Genomic DNA, 16,894 nt, shown 5'->3' with positions numbered 1-16,894 from the left:
CCATTTCGATATCGCGCTCCGTGAGCTTGAGCCTCATTCAAGAGTCCACGTGTTTAGAGTGCACAGCCACGTCGACGTTCGCAACGTGTGCTTCGAATATGAATCGAGGGCCGAGGGCGTACAGAAACTGCATGAAGGAACAATACATTGCCGCCCAAGGCAGAATCCTGGGGAGAAGCGAAACCACCCCAAAAAAAAGAAGACAAAAGAGCTGAAGGCCGAATGTCCAGGTTAACTATGCTGAGTAGAGCAGCCGAATGACGACAGGAGGTCTCAGTCAAAGCCGTCTAATGCAAAGGCAGCCGGAGCAACACAGCCACAGCACAGATGCACAACAACTACTCGCACTTTTTCTCGCGATTGTGAGGCTGCAGTTGTGAAACGAGTACCACATCCTGGCTTGGAACTAGGCTTAGCAGGGAACGCTGCAGTGCTTAGAACCATTCTACCTCTAGCACTGCTGATCGATAAGGCGGTCGAGTATGTGACCGAGAATTACACTGTTCTCCGTGATGGACAGGTGATATTTCAGCCTGGCCCCTCGCCCGTTGCCATTGTTTAGGCTTTTTCCATACGCTACTCTCGTTCCTTCACAAACCACAACTTTTGCTTCGCCATTGCACTGAGGTATGGTTTCGCGTAGTTCATCAGCCTTACAATCGAGCGAAGAGGGGGCGCCATCTCGATCTCCCACACCGCACCGAAAGTTCACTCGCTCACGCACTCATGAGCTTCCCCCATCCGACCCAATCGCCCTCGAATTCAACAACAGGAAATTAGAGAAGAGAGGTGCGCTCCAGGTCTTCTTGAAGGAGCCGCCCTATCAGGCACCGTTTCCAGCTACTTTATTCAGTGAGCCGAGGGAGTTCACTGAAGATCACGACAAAGTGATAGTGGACATCGAGAGTATCCACCAACGGTACGCCATTGTACACCTCTACAGACAAAAAAACAGCCATTTGACGGATTTGAAGCAATTTACCTGTCTCTAATTCATTTGATGTTCCTACCAGATCGACCACCTGGGACACCCCGTCCCGCACATCGAGCTGTGCAAACGAGGAGGATTTTGTATCACATTCCAGGCGGTTCCTGTTTTTCAGTGCGTATAGTGGATCAGAGCCTGGTAATCGAAAAATCGCTTCTAGCCCGCAATTCCCTAATTCAGAGTATCCTGCGGAGTTCTCGCACGGCTCGGCTGTGGCCGAGACCTTTCACTTGTTTGGAGGAAGCATCGACAGAAGTGCCGCCCAAACAACGTTATCATCCCCACAGAACTACGCCACGTCGCAGGCGGGCGTACAAATATTAGACAAGAATAAAAAGAACGCCCCACTCAGCTGCCCTATGACTAAAGCAAATCCGTCTCGTTACAACCATGTTGACGCACCGTGCACGAGTCGCAAAGGCATCAGGCGGACGCCAAAGGCTTTGATGGAACATCTAAAGAAGCACCATAGTAGGACGAATCGCTGCTTGGTATGTTTCAAATGGTTTAGTAAAAGTGAGGATTTAGTTGCGCACAAGGCGGAAAAGGCTGGAGTTTTTCGCTGTGCGCTCTGCTGCAAAGAATTTTCTAGGCAATATGAATTTCAGAAGCACGAAAAGAAAGGTAATTCCTGTCAAATTGACGACATGAGCAAGCCAGAGCTATTCACAGAGGAGCAGGAAAAGACCTTCGAAGAAATGAAGGGCAGGATTGGCAAGCAAGGCGAACTCGAGCAAAAATGGAGGTGGTGCCTTGTCGAACTGTTCCCCGAGCTGAAGGACAAGGCCGATGACTTCTGGCCGTATTACGACTTCACCATACTTCCTCATATGTTGCACAATCCACTTAGCAGAGAAGAGTTGCGCGGTGCGGCTGCTGGGATACGACATAATGCGTCGTCTTCTGATGAAGAATATGAGGATGACGTATCTGGACCTAGCAATCCGGCCCAAGCTCAGGTACCAGCCAAGAAACGGAAAAGGAGCTATAAGCATTCAAAGCGGTATTCGAGTTCTACGGTCGATGACACGCGCCCGTCCCTGATCTCGGACAAGGAATCTTTAGCAGCAGCCTCAAGTATACCAGATCATCCTGGGTTGACATCGGCCCCAAAGGTCTCGGGCAACCCGAAATTTATGCTTTCACCCAACTCCTTCTCCCATTCGTGCTCTCAGCTCAACCCCAGCGCTCCGTCATTCTGCAACCAAAGATATACTGATGCGAGCTCATTTATTCCCACCCAAACACACACCTCTTCCACTCTCCACATTTGCACCTATCCTGCACTGCAGAACTCATTTCAACGATCTGATGAAGACTTTAATGTTTCTTACTCAAACCGTGTAACAAACCAGTCCACAGAGGAAACGTTTCTCCAGCTCGGCTTAGGGAACACGACGGAGAGCATACCAGATTTCAATGTCGAAGGCTCTGCAATGGCTCAATACTTTTTGGAGCCGTCTGGAAAAGAGCCGCCGTGTCCTCAATCCGTCTTAACCCCAGTTCCTGTATCAAGTGAGGCCCAGCCTTCTTGTGTTCATGGCCAATACGGAAATATGATGGATCCTTTTCTTCTCTGGACGCCATTCTCACAGGGCTCCCTCCAGTCAGGTAATCCACGGACAGGCAGCCACGAATAGCAGAACCACACTTGACCAGGCTTATCGGGAACACCTAGCGCCATCAGGACCAGGTCTCTTGAAGGTTTTCTTTTAGAAAAAAAGAAATCCAATATGCCTCTATTAGCTTTTTTGTCTTTCCGTTTTAATAGCTTGGACTATACCCCCAGCATAACTATGTTTCAAGCCATCGATACCCGCAACGGCATCTCGACTACTTAGCGTACGTCCTCTTCTTCCAGTGCCTCCATTTTGCGAGCCCTTTCTTTTTTTTTATTTTTAATTTATTTTTTTTATCCTCATCTACTTAACTCATTTGCTCTCTCTCTCACATGCTCTCTTTCTCTCTCCACAGATTCAAATGGTCAATATCGGAAGGATCCAGATATGAATATCGCCTGATGTAAGTGTCTGCTTACCACACATCTTTAATAGCCGTGAAAGCTGGATAGGAGATAAGGCCCTTCCTTTTTTTTGGTTCCTCTCGCCTCCTGGAGGGATGTTCTAGCTGAAAGAACACATGTAAATTTGTAAAGGATGTTGTGAATGGACGAGCAACGTGTAAACGATAAATGCATGATTTTTCTTTTTGGGTAGAGGGGAGGGGGAATCAAAGGCACGATCAAACCCTACCCTCATCATGTCATCTCGCTGTATATCCTGCGTGGTGTTTGTGAGAGTACTTCACCGATTTTGCTGTGAACGCGTTTCAACACTTCGCATTCTGTGAGCATCTTGACGCATCTTAGTAAGAAACAGAAGCAAGAAAAAAAATGTTTTCTGAAATCTGAAAATGGTGTTGCTACATATAGAAGGGGGCGGGAAAAAAAACTATCTGAAGAAATGGGGGCCGAGGGACCTGACCACCACTGACTGCACCGTCATGAATAGGAGGGCCGCTTCGGTTCGCCTATGTAGGGGAGGCATTCCCCCCTTTGGTGTGTACAGCAGCGACCTTAAGAGGATCATCAAGATAGTATGAAATAGAGAAACCTCCAGAGATCCAGAGCAGCCTTCCATATGAAAAAAAAAAAAGAAAAAAAAATTAACTCCCGCAAAGGTTTTACAGAGAGAGATCCATGGCAGCAACCATATGTCTGCGTGGTGTATACATCGCTTCTTCCTCCGACAAGACAAGGCCAATCGAAGCTTGCCCTCGAGCCTGCGATAGTATCTCACGGATGACTTCGTGTCTCATCTTTTCCCTCTTCCGAATAGTGATTTTCAAATATCTAGTCAGCGACGTCCCCACATCCCTCCGTCCTCTTGGTCATTCGACGCGTGCTCCGTAAACTTCAACCTGACTTTCCTAACGCAGCGCAAAGCACAAATCGGTCTAAAAGAAGATCCACGCGACCAAGAACGACAACAGACAGAGCAGCGCTACGTACTGCAGCGGTACGCCAGCCGCTTGGTTCGGATGTGCAACTGCCTGCGCTGCAGACGGGTATCCCTTCTCCTCGAGGGTGTTGGCTACCTTCCGCTGCCTCAATTCTCCTTGCTCCTTCAGCTGCGCCGTCAGTTGCGCGATCGTGTTCTTCAGTTCCGCCACCTGATCCGCAGCTTCCTCCTTGGAGCGCGGTAGCGCCGCCGCAACTTTTGATGCTGGCTCCTCGCGAGCAGTCGATGTGGTTGTGGTGGTGTGAGGAGTTACCGCCTCTGGGACAGGGGATGTGCCTGCAGGAGTGCTTTCTACGGCAGGCGCGGAAGAGATGCCGTTGGCAGCCCGAGCGGGTGTCGAGGCGTCTGCGGGCAGGAATTGCACACGGATTTTCTTTTCAGAGATGGAAGATTTGTTCGTTTGCTCAATGTTCGCCCACTGTATTTGGGCGGATAAGCCCGGCGTCAATCCATCTGCTCGCTCAGGGTAGTGGAACTGCGGTGAAGGGACAACTACGTACCAAGGCTTGCCCGCTTCCTTCCTGATCTGCGGGAATAATGACTGTTTGGACGAGGAATTTGTCGCGGCATTTAGCGTCCAGAGGAGGGTCCTCCTTCATGGCCTGTAGGAGGACTGTATGATTTTAAACAATCAGCTTTGTGTCCGAAGGCTTCGTTTTTATATGTCATATCGTGCGCAAAAGAGCGTACTGACCTTGCACTTCAACATCGCTGCCTGCCTCAATGCGACCCGAATTCGGTCTCACGCAGTACCTATCCGACTTCTGTCAACATTTCTGTATCCTATGGAAGAAAGTGTCGCAAAGGTGATCGCGGAACGTATTGGCGAATGTTGGCGGAGATCGACGTACTGTTTCGGAGCAGTGGTTTTAACCTGCAAAGGGAGAAAGAAGATGTCGTCAGCGAATTGAACGTGGGTCACGTCATTGCAATCGAAGGAACGGGGCATCGGTCGGCAAACATACTTTGAAAGCAACAGGATCCGAATGTGGGTTGTGCAGACGTAAGATCTGTGATACCTCCCGGTTGAACGGTCCTACAAATGCAGAGTGTAAGCCTATGTTTAGAGGCGTATGGAATGTGCGGAATATGTGCCCAGAGACTGGGTAGCTGATGCGAAGGGGAGGAAAGATGAGGGAGAGTCGTACGCTTGAAGTGCAGCTCTGACGGATCGAGCTCGACGGACATGTTGAATTAAGTTAAGAATTTGAAAAGATTCAACGAAGGAGAATTCGAGAAGATTACTCGCGCGCGGCGGGACGTCTTTGCTGGGTCTAGGTGGTGACGACAAGCAAGCGGAAGCCTCTGTGCGCAAGGCTGTTCCCAACTCGCGTATGGTAAGTGTGTATATACGGTCGGAGGAGCTGCACGCAATCCAGCAAGCAAGACGTCCGCACGGGGGTGCTTTGCGCTGGATCAGCGATGGAGAGCGTAAGCCTGCAAGCCAGAGAAGTAGGATACAACTTTAAGACGCACGGAGTGTATTGGCGATGAAGCGTCTTTGGACAAGGGCGATGATGAGAGAGGTTGTGGGCTGAAGTGCGGATTGGTAATGTTGATAATGTGGTAATGTGGCAGTTGCGACAACGCCGGCGAGCAAACAAGTTGGGGGGGGAGAGACGACGCCTGGGGTGGGCAGCCGGGCTGGGCTGGGCTAAGCTGGGCGGCGTGGCGTGGGCGGACAAGACAGTGACGAAACACTTGATCAGGGCCGAGGACAAGCGCAGGAAAGCAGTAAGGCCACTGCTCCCCACTGACGCACACGCTGGCATGGGCACTTCCCTCCTCTCGCACAGGCACTGCACCGGGCTCCTTAACAGCAAAGGCCTCGGCCCACTGCTGCCGCTGGCGACGGGGCACCCCCCCCCCCCTGGCCACTGCCTAACCTGCTGTCCGTTTTGCTTGTTAACACTGTGGGCCGTTTACAACTCCGACGCTACGTTAACTTAGTGAATCGTGAGGTGGTGATGTAATCCTGCCCATGCGGACTGGACCCACTAACACCACCACGCTCTCCGCCCGCCGTGGTCGGCTCCGCGATACACAGCGCTGCCTTCCAGACTCGCTTGCCCGTGCTCCAAAGTTTCGTTTACACGGACAGACCCATTGTTAGACACCATCGTCGCTTGGCTGCACGGTGCCGGCCGCTAACTGTCCTTTCGATCAAGCAAAAGCCCAGTCACTTGTCTCTCTGCTGACCATTTCACCCTCGACAGAACCAACGTTGCGGACATCCCACTTGGGACTCTACCTCGCATCCCGTCAGCCTTGGAGGCGCCTTTCGCATCGAGAGCTAGCCCTTCATCTGTACTTTCTTTGCACGTAGTCGCACAGTCTTGAATCCCCATACGAACTAGCACGTCGTCCTGTCTACCGCCAACATGCCCACCGATCTTGAGCAGCTGATCGAATTCGGCTTCCCTGAGGACAAGGCCAAACTCGCCCTAAAAAAGGCCGGAGGCCTGCAACAGGCACTGGACTGGCTCAGCGACAATGCCGAGAAATCGTATGAAGAGCTTGTCGCGGCTGACAAGGCTGCGGCCGAGGACCCGGATGCGCCGCCAGCTCTGCAACCTGGCGAGGAAGCCAAGTCGCTGGTATGCAACGAATGCGGGAAGCGGTTTCGCTCGGTCGCGCAAGCCGAGTGGCACGCCTCGAAGACAGAGCACCAGGACTTCAGCGAGTCGACCGAGGAGATCAAGCCATTGACCGAGGAAGAGAAGAAGGCGAAACTGCAGGAGCTGCGCGAGCGCATGGCGGCCAAGCGAGCAGCACAGGCGGAGAGGGAGAAATTGGAGAAGAAGCAGAACGAGGAGATCCGGCGGAAGAATACGAAGGAGGGCCAGGACGCGAAGGAGCGCTTGAAGGTGCAGGAGCAGATCAAGGAGGCGGAGAAGAAGCGCAGGGAGAAGGCAGAGGACGCGGCCGCGCGGAAGGCCATCCTAGCAAAGATCGAGGCGGATAAGGCAGATCGGAGGAGAAAGGCGGAGGCGGAGAAGGCAGCCAGGGAAGGGCGTGCGGCACCCGCGCCTGCACAGGAGGCGCCAGCTCCTTCCAAACCCGCAGCTCCAAAGGCGACGGCGGACTATAAGGAGACCAGGCTGCGGCTGCAGACGCCTGGAGGCACGATCACGAAGAGCTTTCCCGTGGAAACAACGCTGTTCGAAGTCGCGCACGCCATCACGCAAGAAAACGGCACCGAGGTCGCTAGCTTCACGCAAAACTTTCCCAAGAAGGTGTTCGACCGGTCCGACTTTGGGCAGACACTCAAAGAGGCCGGCATGGTGCCTTCGGCCGCTCTGATTGTCAAATGAAGAGACGCTCAAATTCTGAGATTGAGTACGTTATTGGGATGAATCACAAAGCACGACTACGGCATAGCGAGGCTACTGGCGCATGGCAGAATCACGGCACGGCAGGAAATCAATGGCTTAAATCGGAAGGCATACAAATGGCAGATAACAGCGTCTCGGGAGCTGTAGAAAAGTATAGCTAGGCCCACAGATAGCACAGCGACAAGAGTGGCCGCCGCTTCATTCTCCCAGCACCCACACACTCTATCTCTCTTTTCTTATCTTGATTTTGAATCATCCGTCTCCCCTCCTCCTCGACCGTCCCGCCCCGTGGGACCCGGCACTGTTGACAAAGCCCGTCACCATAGTGGCTAGCATCGTAGCAGTCGCGACTACCGCACTGACGACAAGGAAGTTCGTGATCAAGCTGTTTTGCTGCGCGTACGGATCCCTATGTCCCGTATTGCCTCCATCCATGCGCTCCCTTCTCGCATCAAGGCCCTCGTGCGTCCGCCTGTGGCTCTCCTTGTCGAAGTACGGCAGATTAGGGTCAGGATAGTACCCCGACTCGTTGCCAGGCGAGAACCCGCCCGTACCTTGATAGTCGGGCGCAGAGCCTAGTCCGCCAGGGTGGTTCGGATCTCCAGACGCAGACCGCCGCTGGCTCCAGGCGTCGGCCTCGTGCTGCGCGCGCCGTCGCCTCCCGTCCTGCGTCCCATAACCGCCCTGCGTGTAGAAACTCGGCGGGGGGCCCCTAAAATGGCTTCTCCTCTTGCTCAGCCCGCTCGCTGGCCGTCCACCCGCAGGCCCGCTGCGCATGGATGACGAATGGTGGCTGCCGTGCCGGGTTGCGTGGTGTGTCGCGTGTGCACGCTGGAGGTCCCGATCGTACTTCCCTTTCTTATCCGGGGAGCCGAGGACATGGTACGCCTCGCTGATGGCGACGAAGCGTTCGCTGGCGCTGGGATCGCGATTCACGTCCGGGTGGAACTTCTTCGACAGTGCATAGAACTGCTTTTTGATTTCTGCTGCCGTTGCGGAGACGGGAAGGTCCAAAGTAGCGTAGTGGTTGGGGAAGGTGTCTTGGAGTTTCCGGCGCGACGGATGGAAAAATCTTTGTTGTTGCTGTTGTGCCCGCTGGCGACAAAGCAGGAGAGGATGGTCTTCCTGCTGCCGCGGGATGTTTCTCCAAACGAAATTACAGCGGCATACTGAGGTGAACCTCGTATGAAGGACGCGGAGTTGTGACATAGAGGATGCACAGGGAGCGGGGGAGGAAATGAAGGGCAATGAAGAAAAGGGCTCAAAGCGCAAACGGATAGATCATGCGAGACTCTGTAATATCTACCCGTACATTCTGCTCGCGCAAGGAGATGAGCGTTTGCAAATGGCGGTTGTGAAGAAGACGTCACTCGTGTGCCTCGTGCTAAAACGGCAAATGCGGTCCACTTCCGCCGTTTGCAAAGGCAAGCCACATCAGATTTCTGCGTGACGGACCCCACCCTCGATCGTTGAACTTCGCTACAATCGCACGAACGTGTGCAAAAAATGGCGGCAACTGTAGCGGATGGGGTCAAGGACCTCAAAAGTACGCTACTTCTTCGCCCCTTAAACAACCGACTCGTCCAAATCTAACCAAAATATAGTCAGCGAAACGAACGGCGTCAAAGCAAAGGCGTCCGCCGCGAACGGAGCCAGTACAGAAGACGGAGCTGAAGACCACGATGACTCAGATGACGAGGACAAAGAGGAAGGTGAGGGGCTAGCGGAGGGTGAAGGGGGCGCAAAGAAGAAGAAAAAGAAGCCCAAGAAGAAGAAGAAGAAGACACCTGCAAGTGGCACCAAGGGTCAAACGTCTCCGCCTCGGGTTAAGGTCGCGGATATGTTCCCCAATAACGAATTCCCGCACGGCGAGGAGGTTGATTACAAAGATGAGAATGCGTACAGGACGACTAGTGAAGAGAAGAGGCACTTGGAGCGCCTGGACAATGACAAGATCAACGACCTTCGACAGTGCGCAGAGGTTCACAGACAGGTCCGTAAATGGGCTCAGCGGCATATTAAGCCCGGCATGGGTCTTACTGAGATCGCTGAAGGCATCGAAGATAGCGTAAGGCACCTCACTGGGCACATGGGCCTTGAGGAGGGAGACAACATCAAGGGTGGTGTGGCCTTCCCCACCGGTCTCAGCAGAAACAACTGTGCGGCGCACTATTCCCCCAACGCGGGCAATACGATGGTTCTGGATGAGAACGATGTGATGAAAATAGATTTCGGTGTGCATCTGAACGGACATATCATCGACAGCGCGTTTACGCTGGCGTTTAACCCCGTTTATGATAATCTGCTAGCGGCTGTCAAGGACGCTACCAACACGGGTATTCGGGTAAGAAAAGCCCGACTCATGTTCTTTGCTTGAGCCGTATCGCTGATTTGATTGTAGGAAGCGGGTATAGATGTCCGCGTCTGCGACATTGGAGCTGCTATTCAAGAAGCTATGGAGAGTTACGAGGTCGAGATCGGTGGAAAGACGTACCCCGTCAAGGCAATTCGCAATTTGACAGGCCACAACATCGGTCGGTGGCAGATCCACGGTGGCAAGAGCGTGCCTATCGTCAAGGGCGGTGACCAGACGAAGATGGAAGAAGGCGAAGTCTTCGCGATTGAGACCTTTGGCAGCACAGGGAAAGGCTATGTTCATGAAGACGTAAGTGTACCCAATCTCCAGACGGTTTGCTGCTGAAGTGATGCTCTAACGCGTTGTGCAGATGGAATGCTCGCACTATGCCAAAATCCCAGATGCGCCAAAGACGGCGTTGCGCGTCGCTTCGGCCAAGTCGCTCTTGAATACCATCAACAAGAATTTCGGCACCTTGCCCTTCGCTCGTCGGTACCTTGACCGCCTGGGCCAGGACAAGTACCTTCTCGGCCTGCGACACCTTGTAGAGCAAGGAATCGTGCAGGACTACCCGCCGCTGTGCGACATCAAGGGCTCGTACACGGCGCAGTTCGAGCATACGATCATCTTGAGGCCGACCGTTAAAGAAGTTGTATCTCGCGGCGACGACTATTGAGCGTGTATGTACCGTTCTTGTTGGCATTTCAGGATGGTGTTAGTCACGCATGGTCTTCGTGTATGAAACCCAAACAAAAGTTCGACTAGATGCTTGAATTCAATACAAGTATTTCATAACCTTCTACATCTTTAATCTCGTGACTCTGCATTGCCCCGGCACATGCATCTTTGCATCTGTACGACAGGTACCATTCACGTGAGCGAGTTCTGGGAAGTAGGGATGGCTTTCTAGCAACTGGTGTTGGCTCCAGAATAGGCATGGAAAGTCCGTAAAAGCGCTCACGATTACGACATGTTAAAACCGACTTATTCTTCGATTGCAACGGCAGGGCTAAAGTCGAGCGAGGATGAGGCTTTTTGGGAGAAGAAGACATCCAGACGTCAAGATTGGCTTGTCACGGCTTCGCAAAAGAAAAAAAATCGATATCTTGAGTTGCTTGAACAGAGGTCCAAATTCACATGCAAGAGTGCCGGGTGCTTTCAGAGAGAATCAGCCCACAAGACGGAGAAAACGTGAGCCGTTTACACGCCACCAGGCGGTCCCCTGAGGAACCTTGGGGACCCTGAAAAGGGAAAGCTGGAGCTTTCCTGAACAAAAACGTAGCACCGCCCCCGAAGAGAAGACAAAAAAGAAAAATTACACCACAGAACTGCCCGGGAACATACTTTGCACCCTCTAGACCTCTTCATTGAGTCTTCTGGAGCATCTCGCCATGTCTTCGACCGCGACTGTCACTACCACGAAGGACAAGAAGGCCTCGGGCCCGCCGGCTCAGCAGGACTTCTTCTGGACGTACACGGAGGAGCCCCACCGGACGAGGAGGCAGGCGATCATAAAGGCACATCCGGAGGCACGCTGACTCTCTCGAAACGCTTGGCCGCAGAAGCACGTCGCTAACGAGCAGCGTCGCAGGTCCTCAAACTATGCGGGCCCGAGCCCCTGACGAAGTATCTCGTCGCCGCCGTCGTCGCCCTCCAGGTCGTCGTCGCGTACAACCTTCGCAACACGTCCCCCATCTCCTGGCCCTTCTTCCTGACGGCCTACGTCGTCGGCGCGACGGCGAACCAGAACCTGTTCTTGGCCATCCATGAGATCTCGCACAACCTCGCGTTCAGATCCGGCGTGGCGAACAGGCTCTTCGCCGTGTTTGCAAATCTGCCCATCGGCATCCCGTACAGCGCCAGTTTCAGGGTACGTAGTTCCGTCCGTCTCGTTGCGGGGTGGAGCGTCAAGTAAGCCGCACGCTTGGACAACTTCGCCGGGTGGTGATGTTGCTAGCTCGAGCAATTGATTCACCTCCCATCCCCACGACAGGCTTATTTTTTTTTGGATATATGCCCCATGATATTGGATGAGTAGAGCAGCTAACTCATTTGCTACAGCCGTACCACCTAACGCACCACAAGTCCCTAGGCGTTGATGGCGTGGACGTGGACCTGCCGACTCGGCTCGAAGCTATATTTCTCGACTCTGTCGCGGGCAAGGCATTCTTCTGCACGTTCCAGATCCTATTCTACGCTCTGCGGCCCATGATGATCTACCAGATTCCGCTTACGAAAATCCACGCCTTCAACATCGTCGCCCAGCTCGCGTTCGACTACGCGCTCGTGCAGATCGCCGGGCCAAACGCGCTGTGGTACCTCATCATGTCCTCCTTCCTCGCCGGGTCCCTGCATCCGTGTGCCGCGCACTTCATCGCCGAGCACTACGTCTTCCAGCGTCAGAACGTCGCCAAATCCTCTGCCAAGCAGCCCTTGGACGTCGCAGTGCCGGAGACCTTCTCCTACTACGGGCCCCTGAACATCCTCATGTACAACGTGGGCCTGCACAACGAGCACCACGACTTTCCTGCCATTCCGTGGACTAGGCTGCCTGTTCTGTATGAGATTGCAAAGGAGTTCTACGAGGACCTGCCCCATCATAAGAGCTGGACCTACGTGATCTGGCAGTTCATTTGGGATCGAGAAGTGGGTCTTTGGTGTCGAGTGAAGCGGGCTGAGGGCGGCCGCAAGGTGGGTGGAGATGCTTGTTCCGGCGCGTGGAAGGAGGAGGAGCTGGGCTCAAACGAGCAAAAGAGCATCCCAGGTGTGCGGTGACGCACCGTTTTGGGGCGACAACGGGGACGTGATAAGAATTTGTTCGTAGTCTTTTGTAGCAGCAGCACGAATATACCCTAGATCAGCACGCGACGTTCGTCTAGGATTATAACGAACGGAAACATGGCCGTTAGTAGCACATCGAAGGGCACATGACAACGAGTCATGTCACATTTGACAGCATCCAAGCTCGGCATGCTGTAGAATGCATTACCAGTTTCTGCAACTACTTTGTGTGTCTTCCTGTGTCTGGTGTGACTTGACTCAGAACCGAGCGAAAGCTTAGGGCGCGCGTGTGCCAGACTCCCGACGTAGGTTCTCAACGTGTCTTCACGGTTGAGAATGCATGCAGGAGCTGATTTTACGTGAAGGCCAAGCACACGTGCTGACGGATGAGGTTCATAGATGGGGGAGTAAGGCAACCTAGGCTTTGGATTGAACAATGACACACTTCTACAGATGCTCAGGGGCGGGCTCTACTCGTTCGAGGCAGGCCGGCACTTCGACGACGCCGCGTTGTGGTAGAAGGCACAGAATTGGAGCAGTGGGCCAAACTTGCAAGTCTTTCAATGAAAGAAACGGCCGTTTGCGTGACTACGGTGTGGACGGTCGCGTAGGTCCTCCGCCTTGCTTGTTATGAAGGTGTCGACCGGCAAAGCACGGCGGTCCCCGCTCGTACTATGCACGTTCGTTCCGCTGCCAGTATGAGTGAACAGCACTGGGTCGTAAGGGACGGCCATGACTGTGGTCCGTCTCGAAAAACAAGGGTAACATTGGAACGAACCGTCAGGTCCGGCGGCAGTACGGTGCGAATGACCCGGCCTGCCTTGTCTTCCCTCGTTCGCTTGCATACAGAGCGATTTTGAACCACCGCGCGTGCGACCTTTTTTTAAGACAGTCACGGGTTTTGTTACTGCGACCGTCGCCTTGTGTCCTGAAGGTTTGCACGAAACGGGAAGCATTTTTGCTACGGAGAGATCTGGGCGGTTGTTCCTGGGATGACATCACCCGAGGGTGGGGTTGCCTGCAAGCAAGGGCGAAAAGATGAGGATAAGCACGACTATAGTGAGCTGTCAAACCAACACGTCGTGTGCTGGTCTTGATTCACCCGTGCTGATCGCGGCAAGACATGAATTGGTAGAAAACGCACATTTCTCAGCGTGAATCTGAGAGCACTCTTGAGAAGTTGGACGTTCGATGCCCATGACAAGGACGTCGCAGATCATCAGCTTTCCACCATGGAGGAGCAGGTAGAGCGTCTCGCTCGGAAAGCCTGGGGTACGTATCGTTCTGAGCGTCGCGAACGGTTCCGGCGCCGTCTGTGGTGGCATGACGAGGCGGCTGACGTTTGGCGTCGCAGACAAATACAAGCAACTGCCAAGGTCGCAGCGGCTCTTGATCGCCATCTCGGGCATCCCGGGCTCGGGGAAGACGACGCTGGCGACGAAGGTGTCCAAGAGGATCAACGAGTTCTACGCCGCCGCCTCGCCCGGTCTGTCGGGAGGCGGGCAGGAGATCGCCGCCTTCATACCGATGGACGGATACCACCTGTCACGCGCGCAGCTGGATGCCATGCCGGACCCGGTGTACGCGCACGCCCGGCGCGGGGCGGCATTCACGTTCGACGACGCGAGCTTCCTCCGGCTGGTGCAAAAGCTGCGGGAGCCGCTGCTGCCGGAGACGACGACGGTGTACGCGCCGAGCTTCGACCACGCGGTCAAGGACCCGGTGGAGGACGACATCGCGATCGCGCCGGGCGTGCGGGTCTGCATCTTCGAGGGCAACTACTGCTCGCTGAACAGGGCCAAGTGGAAGGAGGCGGCCGACCTGATGGACGAGCTGTGGTTTGTGGAGGTCGGCTTCGACGTCGCCAGAGAGCGGCTGGCCAACAGACACGTGGCGGCCGGCATCGCCAGAAACAAAGACGAAGGCTACAGGCGCGCGGACGAGAACGACCTGGTGAACGGCCGGGAGATTGTGGAAGGTCGCGTTGCGCACATTGACGAGGTCGTGATAAGCAAGGAGGACGAGTCGTGGGCTCCGCAGAGGCTTCAAGCATAGAGAGTTTGAATCCTCTTTCGCCTCAACGCAGGCCTGTCTTTTTTTGTCTTTCCCTACATGCGCCCCTTCCACGGCAGACCTCGCCAGACTACGGGGCAAGGTCAATTGATACAGGGCCAGTTCAATTTTTTTTTTTCTTCGCAAAGGGCAATGTTTCGTTATTTTTGAGCTCAGAACATACTAAAAGGCCAGACGGAGGCGTCTGTGCTGCGCACATTAGAGATGATGACGAAAGCATATGGGTACCGCTGGCTCAACACGTTGTCGGCCGGAGAATGGTGACCAAAAACGGTTCGCACGACGAGTAGAGACGTAGTTGCAGGCAGATCCCGGATACCGAGCTGCGTGTGAAAGAGTGTGCCTCAGTCCTTTTACCTTTTCCTTGCGTCCTTTTCCTGTCCGTTTGTCTCGTTTTCACGCCTCGACACTGGTCACATACACGCACCCAGATCTTGCAAGAAACTCGGCTTTCGAATCGCAGGCATGCTGGGCAAAAGGCGAAAGGCTGAGCTCACAGCGATCATCACGTCTGATCTTTGCGGTGTAACACACTTTGTGGGCACGTCGGTGACGATGCGGGTGGGCGAAAACAGGTCGCAGACGCGCGGACGCAATGAACCGTGCCATTGTCTCGGAGGTGCGAGTAGTGCGACTCTTCGAGAAACCAAGGTCCACACACTCCGGAAGGTGGGCAAGCCGTGATGAAAGCGGGACATGATTGTTGAGCTACATGGTCGCCGCAAAGCAAAAACAAAGCAAGCGGGTCAGCGGTCCAAAACAAAAGAAAAAGGCGACGATGAAAGGCGGCTGTTGTAACGAGCGGTGATTAATAAAGGAATGGAGATGGAGCATTCTGAGTAGGGATGATCAGGAGAAGCCCGGTCTGGCCAGGCGTGATCAGCGCTCGCACAAGAGAGCGGATCGAACTCTGTGCGACTTGTGAACGGGAGTGTGGAAGAAGATGAGTGCAGTTAGCGGGTTTGATCATCATCTCCGGATATGAGCACAGGACTGAGGCTTGATGAATGAGTGACAGTAAAAGCGAAGGCCAAAACGCGGGAGGTCGCCAAAAGGCAGAGGCGCGGGAGACCGAGCGGGAAGGCCAAAAGCAGACTCAAGAGCATCAAATGACAGGGCCAACAAAGCCTTCGTGTGCTTCATTCTTTGAAGGCGGCATTGAGTAAGAAGCTAGACTGGCGCAACAGCGCACAGCTATGGTCACGAAAAATTCTCTTCCCTTTACTATTCTCTCCCGCTGGCAAGCACGCGCTTTCGCATAGGGACGAAGGCAGACATGCGATACGGACGTGGAACGCGGAGCGGACGCACAGCGCAGGCAAGCAAATAAGGAGACGAAGGCAAAGAACAAGCAAAAACGGCGGACACGTGTGGGCAATAATAAGTTAAGTTAATACAAGTACAAGTAGATGGGCGTGTCAGCGAAATTGGCTGCTCGGGGAGCGGAGGAGGTGGCGCACACAGTGGCGTCGAAGAGCCCACAAGCCATCGCGCAGGAAAGCGGCACTGTAACCTAATACGCCCGTACGCAGGAGGAACTTAGCAGCACGCCGGACAGGAGCCCAAGTTAGACCATACAGCGTACATGCACACGCTCGCTCGCTCACGCACGCGTGCTTCACGCAAACAAACAAACAAACAGACAGGCAGCCAGGCAGGCAACAGGAAGGCGGGCAGCGTGCTCTGGCGCTGGCGCTGGCCGCGGTCGACCTTCCGCTGCGGGGGCACAACCGCTGCCAATGCAGGGCACGCATCGCTTGCCCAGCGAGCAAGGCCGGTGCCTTTTTTCTCTGCGCAGAATCGTGGGCCGTCTGGCTGTGTCCAGTGGTGGTAGACAAGTGCGCGACCGCACAGGAACAAGCACAGGAACAAGCACAGGACGTGCAGTCGAGCGGCGGCGGCGGTACCTGACGCTAGACCCCATCCGGCGCGCGCCCTGGCCCAGTCGAGCGGACGTGTAATCAAAGGGCGGCCACCACACACAAGGCACCATGCTCGGTGCCTGCCTGCTCCATGCACAGCATCCGCACCGCTCGACAGAGAGACTGCGTGCCACGGGACGGAGGGTACGGGTCCCAAAATGCTGCTGCGCGGCCGTCTCGCCAGGCACGTCGTATGTCCTGTGCCCGCGCTGTCGACTGCTCTTGTCGCCCCGTTCGCCGGGCCGCGCCCCCAGCCTGATGCCCACAGCTCGCCGTGCTCTCGCTCCCCTGGCCCGCTGCAGAAACGCGCACCGGGCAAGAGGCAGCATCCCCGACACAGGCGCGTCCTGCTCCGGCCCCAGGCCCCCGTGGTCAGCGCAGATGAGATGCCAGATAGGAAAAAATCGAGTGCGGCCAAT

The 16,894-nt window shown here is 54.6% G+C and overlaps 7 protein-coding genes across 9 annotated transcripts; 5 read left to right on the top strand and 2 right to left on the bottom strand.

Annotated features, from left to right (window-relative positions):
• Positions 1-1,356: 1,356 nt before the first annotated feature.
• PV09_03823 lies at positions 1,357-2,678 on the top strand (the record flags this gene model as incomplete). 2 transcript variants are annotated; one of them, XM_016357078.1, is made up of 2 exons in its annotated part: positions 1,357-1,612; positions 1,661-2,628. In XM_016357078.1, exons 1-2 carry the CDS (start codon positions 1,435-1,437, stop codon positions 2,626-2,628), a joined length of 1,146 nt encoding a protein of 381 aa, XP_016215167.1. In that variant the 5' UTR covers positions 1,357-1,434. The 2 variants fall into 2 exon arrangements, with proteins under 2 accessions (XP_016215167.1, XP_016215166.1); XM_016357077.1 differs by having other exon boundaries at positions 1,357-2,678.
• A 703-nt stretch (positions 2,679-3,381) lies between these two features.
• Positions 3,382-5,617, bottom strand: PV09_03822. 2 transcript variants are annotated; one of them, XM_016357076.1, is made up of 7 exons: positions 5,485-5,617; positions 5,157-5,419; positions 4,974-5,044; positions 4,860-4,882; positions 4,703-4,761; positions 4,509-4,621; positions 3,382-4,426 (listed from the first exon to the last, which is right to left on the bottom strand). In XM_016357076.1, the coding sequence occupies exons 2-7, from the start codon at positions 5,194-5,196 to the stop codon at positions 3,944-3,946; spliced, it is 789 nt and encodes a 262-aa protein (XP_016215165.1). In that variant the 5' UTR covers positions 5,197-5,419; positions 5,485-5,617; the 3' UTR covers positions 3,382-3,943. The 2 variants fall into 2 exon arrangements, with proteins under 2 accessions (XP_016215165.1, XP_016215164.1); XM_016357075.1 differs by having other exon boundaries at positions 5,157-5,617.
• Positions 5,618-6,023: 406 nt separating this feature from the next.
• Positions 6,024-7,587, top strand: PV09_03821 (uncharacterized protein). The gene has a single exon (XM_016357074.1). The coding sequence runs from the start codon at positions 6,390-6,392 to the stop codon at positions 7,320-7,322; it is 933 nt and encodes a 310-aa protein (XP_016215163.1). The 5' UTR covers positions 6,024-6,389; the 3' UTR covers positions 7,323-7,587.
• On the bottom strand, positions 7,433-8,706 carry PV09_03820 (uncharacterized protein). The gene has a single exon (XM_016357073.1). The coding sequence runs from the start codon at positions 8,550-8,552 to the stop codon at positions 7,596-7,598; it is 957 nt and encodes a 318-aa protein (XP_016215162.1). The 5' UTR covers positions 8,553-8,706; the 3' UTR covers positions 7,433-7,595.
• Positions 8,707-8,776: 70 nt separating this feature from the next.
• Positions 8,777-10,763, top strand: PV09_03819 (methionine aminopeptidase 2-1). Its single transcript, XM_016357072.1, has 4 exons — positions 8,777-8,889; positions 8,948-9,687; positions 9,745-10,008; positions 10,070-10,763. The coding sequence occupies exons 1-4, from the start codon at positions 8,850-8,852 to the stop codon at positions 10,373-10,375; spliced, it is 1,350 nt and encodes a 449-aa protein (XP_016215161.1). The 5' UTR covers positions 8,777-8,849; the 3' UTR covers positions 10,376-10,763.
• Positions 10,764-10,976: 213 nt separating this feature from the next.
• Positions 10,977-12,700, top strand: PV09_03818 (uncharacterized protein). The gene is made up of 3 exons (XM_016357071.1): positions 10,977-11,228; positions 11,291-11,569; positions 11,761-12,700. The coding sequence occupies exons 1-3, from the start codon at positions 11,091-11,093 to the stop codon at positions 12,472-12,474; spliced, it is 1,131 nt and encodes a 376-aa protein (XP_016215160.1). The 5' UTR covers positions 10,977-11,090; the 3' UTR covers positions 12,475-12,700.
• Positions 12,701-13,482: 782 nt separating this feature from the next.
• On the top strand, positions 13,483-15,183 carry PV09_03817 (uncharacterized protein). Its single transcript, XM_016357070.1, has 2 exons — positions 13,483-13,752; positions 13,835-15,183. Exons 1-2 carry the CDS (start codon positions 13,713-13,715, stop codon positions 14,533-14,535), a joined length of 741 nt encoding a protein of 246 aa, XP_016215159.1. The 5' UTR covers positions 13,483-13,712; the 3' UTR covers positions 14,536-15,183.
• The last annotated feature ends 1,711 nt before the right edge of the window (positions 15,184-16,894 follow it).

Source organism: Verruconis gallopava (assembly GCF_000836295.1).
Source record: "Verruconis gallopava strain CBS 43764 unplaced genomic scaffold supercont1.10, whole genome shotgun sequence".
In the NCBI taxonomy this organism is placed as follows: Eukaryota; Fungi; Ascomycota; class Dothideomycetes; order Venturiales; family Sympoventuriaceae; genus Verruconis; species Verruconis gallopava.
The sequence above is the reverse complement of the archived record's forward strand: the minus strand, read 5'-3'. Positions and strand labels throughout refer to the sequence as shown.

What these genes read in the sequence shown, in the direction of transcription:
- PV09_03818 (XM_016357071.1), top strand. Translation starts at nt 11,091, where the DNA reads ATGTCTTCGACCGCGACTGTCACTACCACGAAGGACAAGAAGGCCTCG. An exon ending in TCATAAAGGCACATCCGGAG is followed by an intron (nt 11,229 to 11,290) that starts GCACGCTGACTC and finishes GCAGCGTCGCAG; the next exon opens with GTCCTCAAACTATGCGGGCC. An exon ending in CGTACAGCGCCAGTTTCAGG is followed by an intron (nt 11,570 to 11,760) that starts GTACGTAGTTCC and finishes CATTTGCTACAG; the next exon opens with CCGTACCACCTAACGCACCA.
- PV09_03819 (XM_016357072.1), top strand. Translation starts at nt 8,850, where the DNA reads ATGGCGGCAACTGTAGCGGATGGGGTCAAGGACCTCAAAA. An exon ending in TGGGGTCAAGGACCTCAAAA is followed by an intron (nt 8,890 to 8,947) that starts GTACGCTACTTC and finishes ACCAAAATATAG; the next exon opens with TCAGCGAAACGAACGGCGTC. An exon ending in AAGGCTATGTTCATGAAGAC is followed by an intron (nt 10,009 to 10,069) that starts GTAAGTGTACCC and finishes CGCGTTGTGCAG; the next exon opens with ATGGAATGCTCGCACTATGC.
- PV09_03817 (XM_016357070.1), top strand. Translation starts at nt 13,713, where the DNA reads ATGGAGGAGCAGGTAGAGCGTCTCGCTCGGAAAGCCTGGG. An exon ending in TCTCGCTCGGAAAGCCTGGG is followed by an intron (nt 13,753 to 13,834) that starts GTACGTATCGTT and finishes TTGGCGTCGCAG; the next exon opens with ACAAATACAAGCAACTGCCA.
- PV09_03822 (XM_016357075.1), bottom strand. Translation starts at nt 5,196, where the DNA reads ATGTCCGTCGAGCTCGATCCGTCAGAGCTGCACTTCAAGC. An exon ending in CAGCGATGTTGAAGTGCAAG is followed by an intron (nt 4,622 to 4,702) that starts GTCAGTACGCTC and finishes AAAATCATACAG; the next exon opens with TCCTCCTACAGGCCATGAAG. An exon ending in AAGGAAGCGGGCAAGCCTTG is followed by an intron (nt 4,427 to 4,508) that starts GTACGTAGTTGT and finishes GCCCAAATACAG; the next exon opens with TGGGCGAACATTGAGCAAAC.
- PV09_03821 (XM_016357074.1), top strand. Translation starts at nt 6,390, where the DNA reads ATGCCCACCGATCTTGAGCAGCTGATCGAATTCGGCTTCCCTGAGGAC.
- PV09_03820 (XM_016357073.1), bottom strand. Translation starts at nt 8,552, where the DNA reads ATGTCACAACTCCGCGTCCTTCATACGAGGTTCACCTCAGTATGCCGC.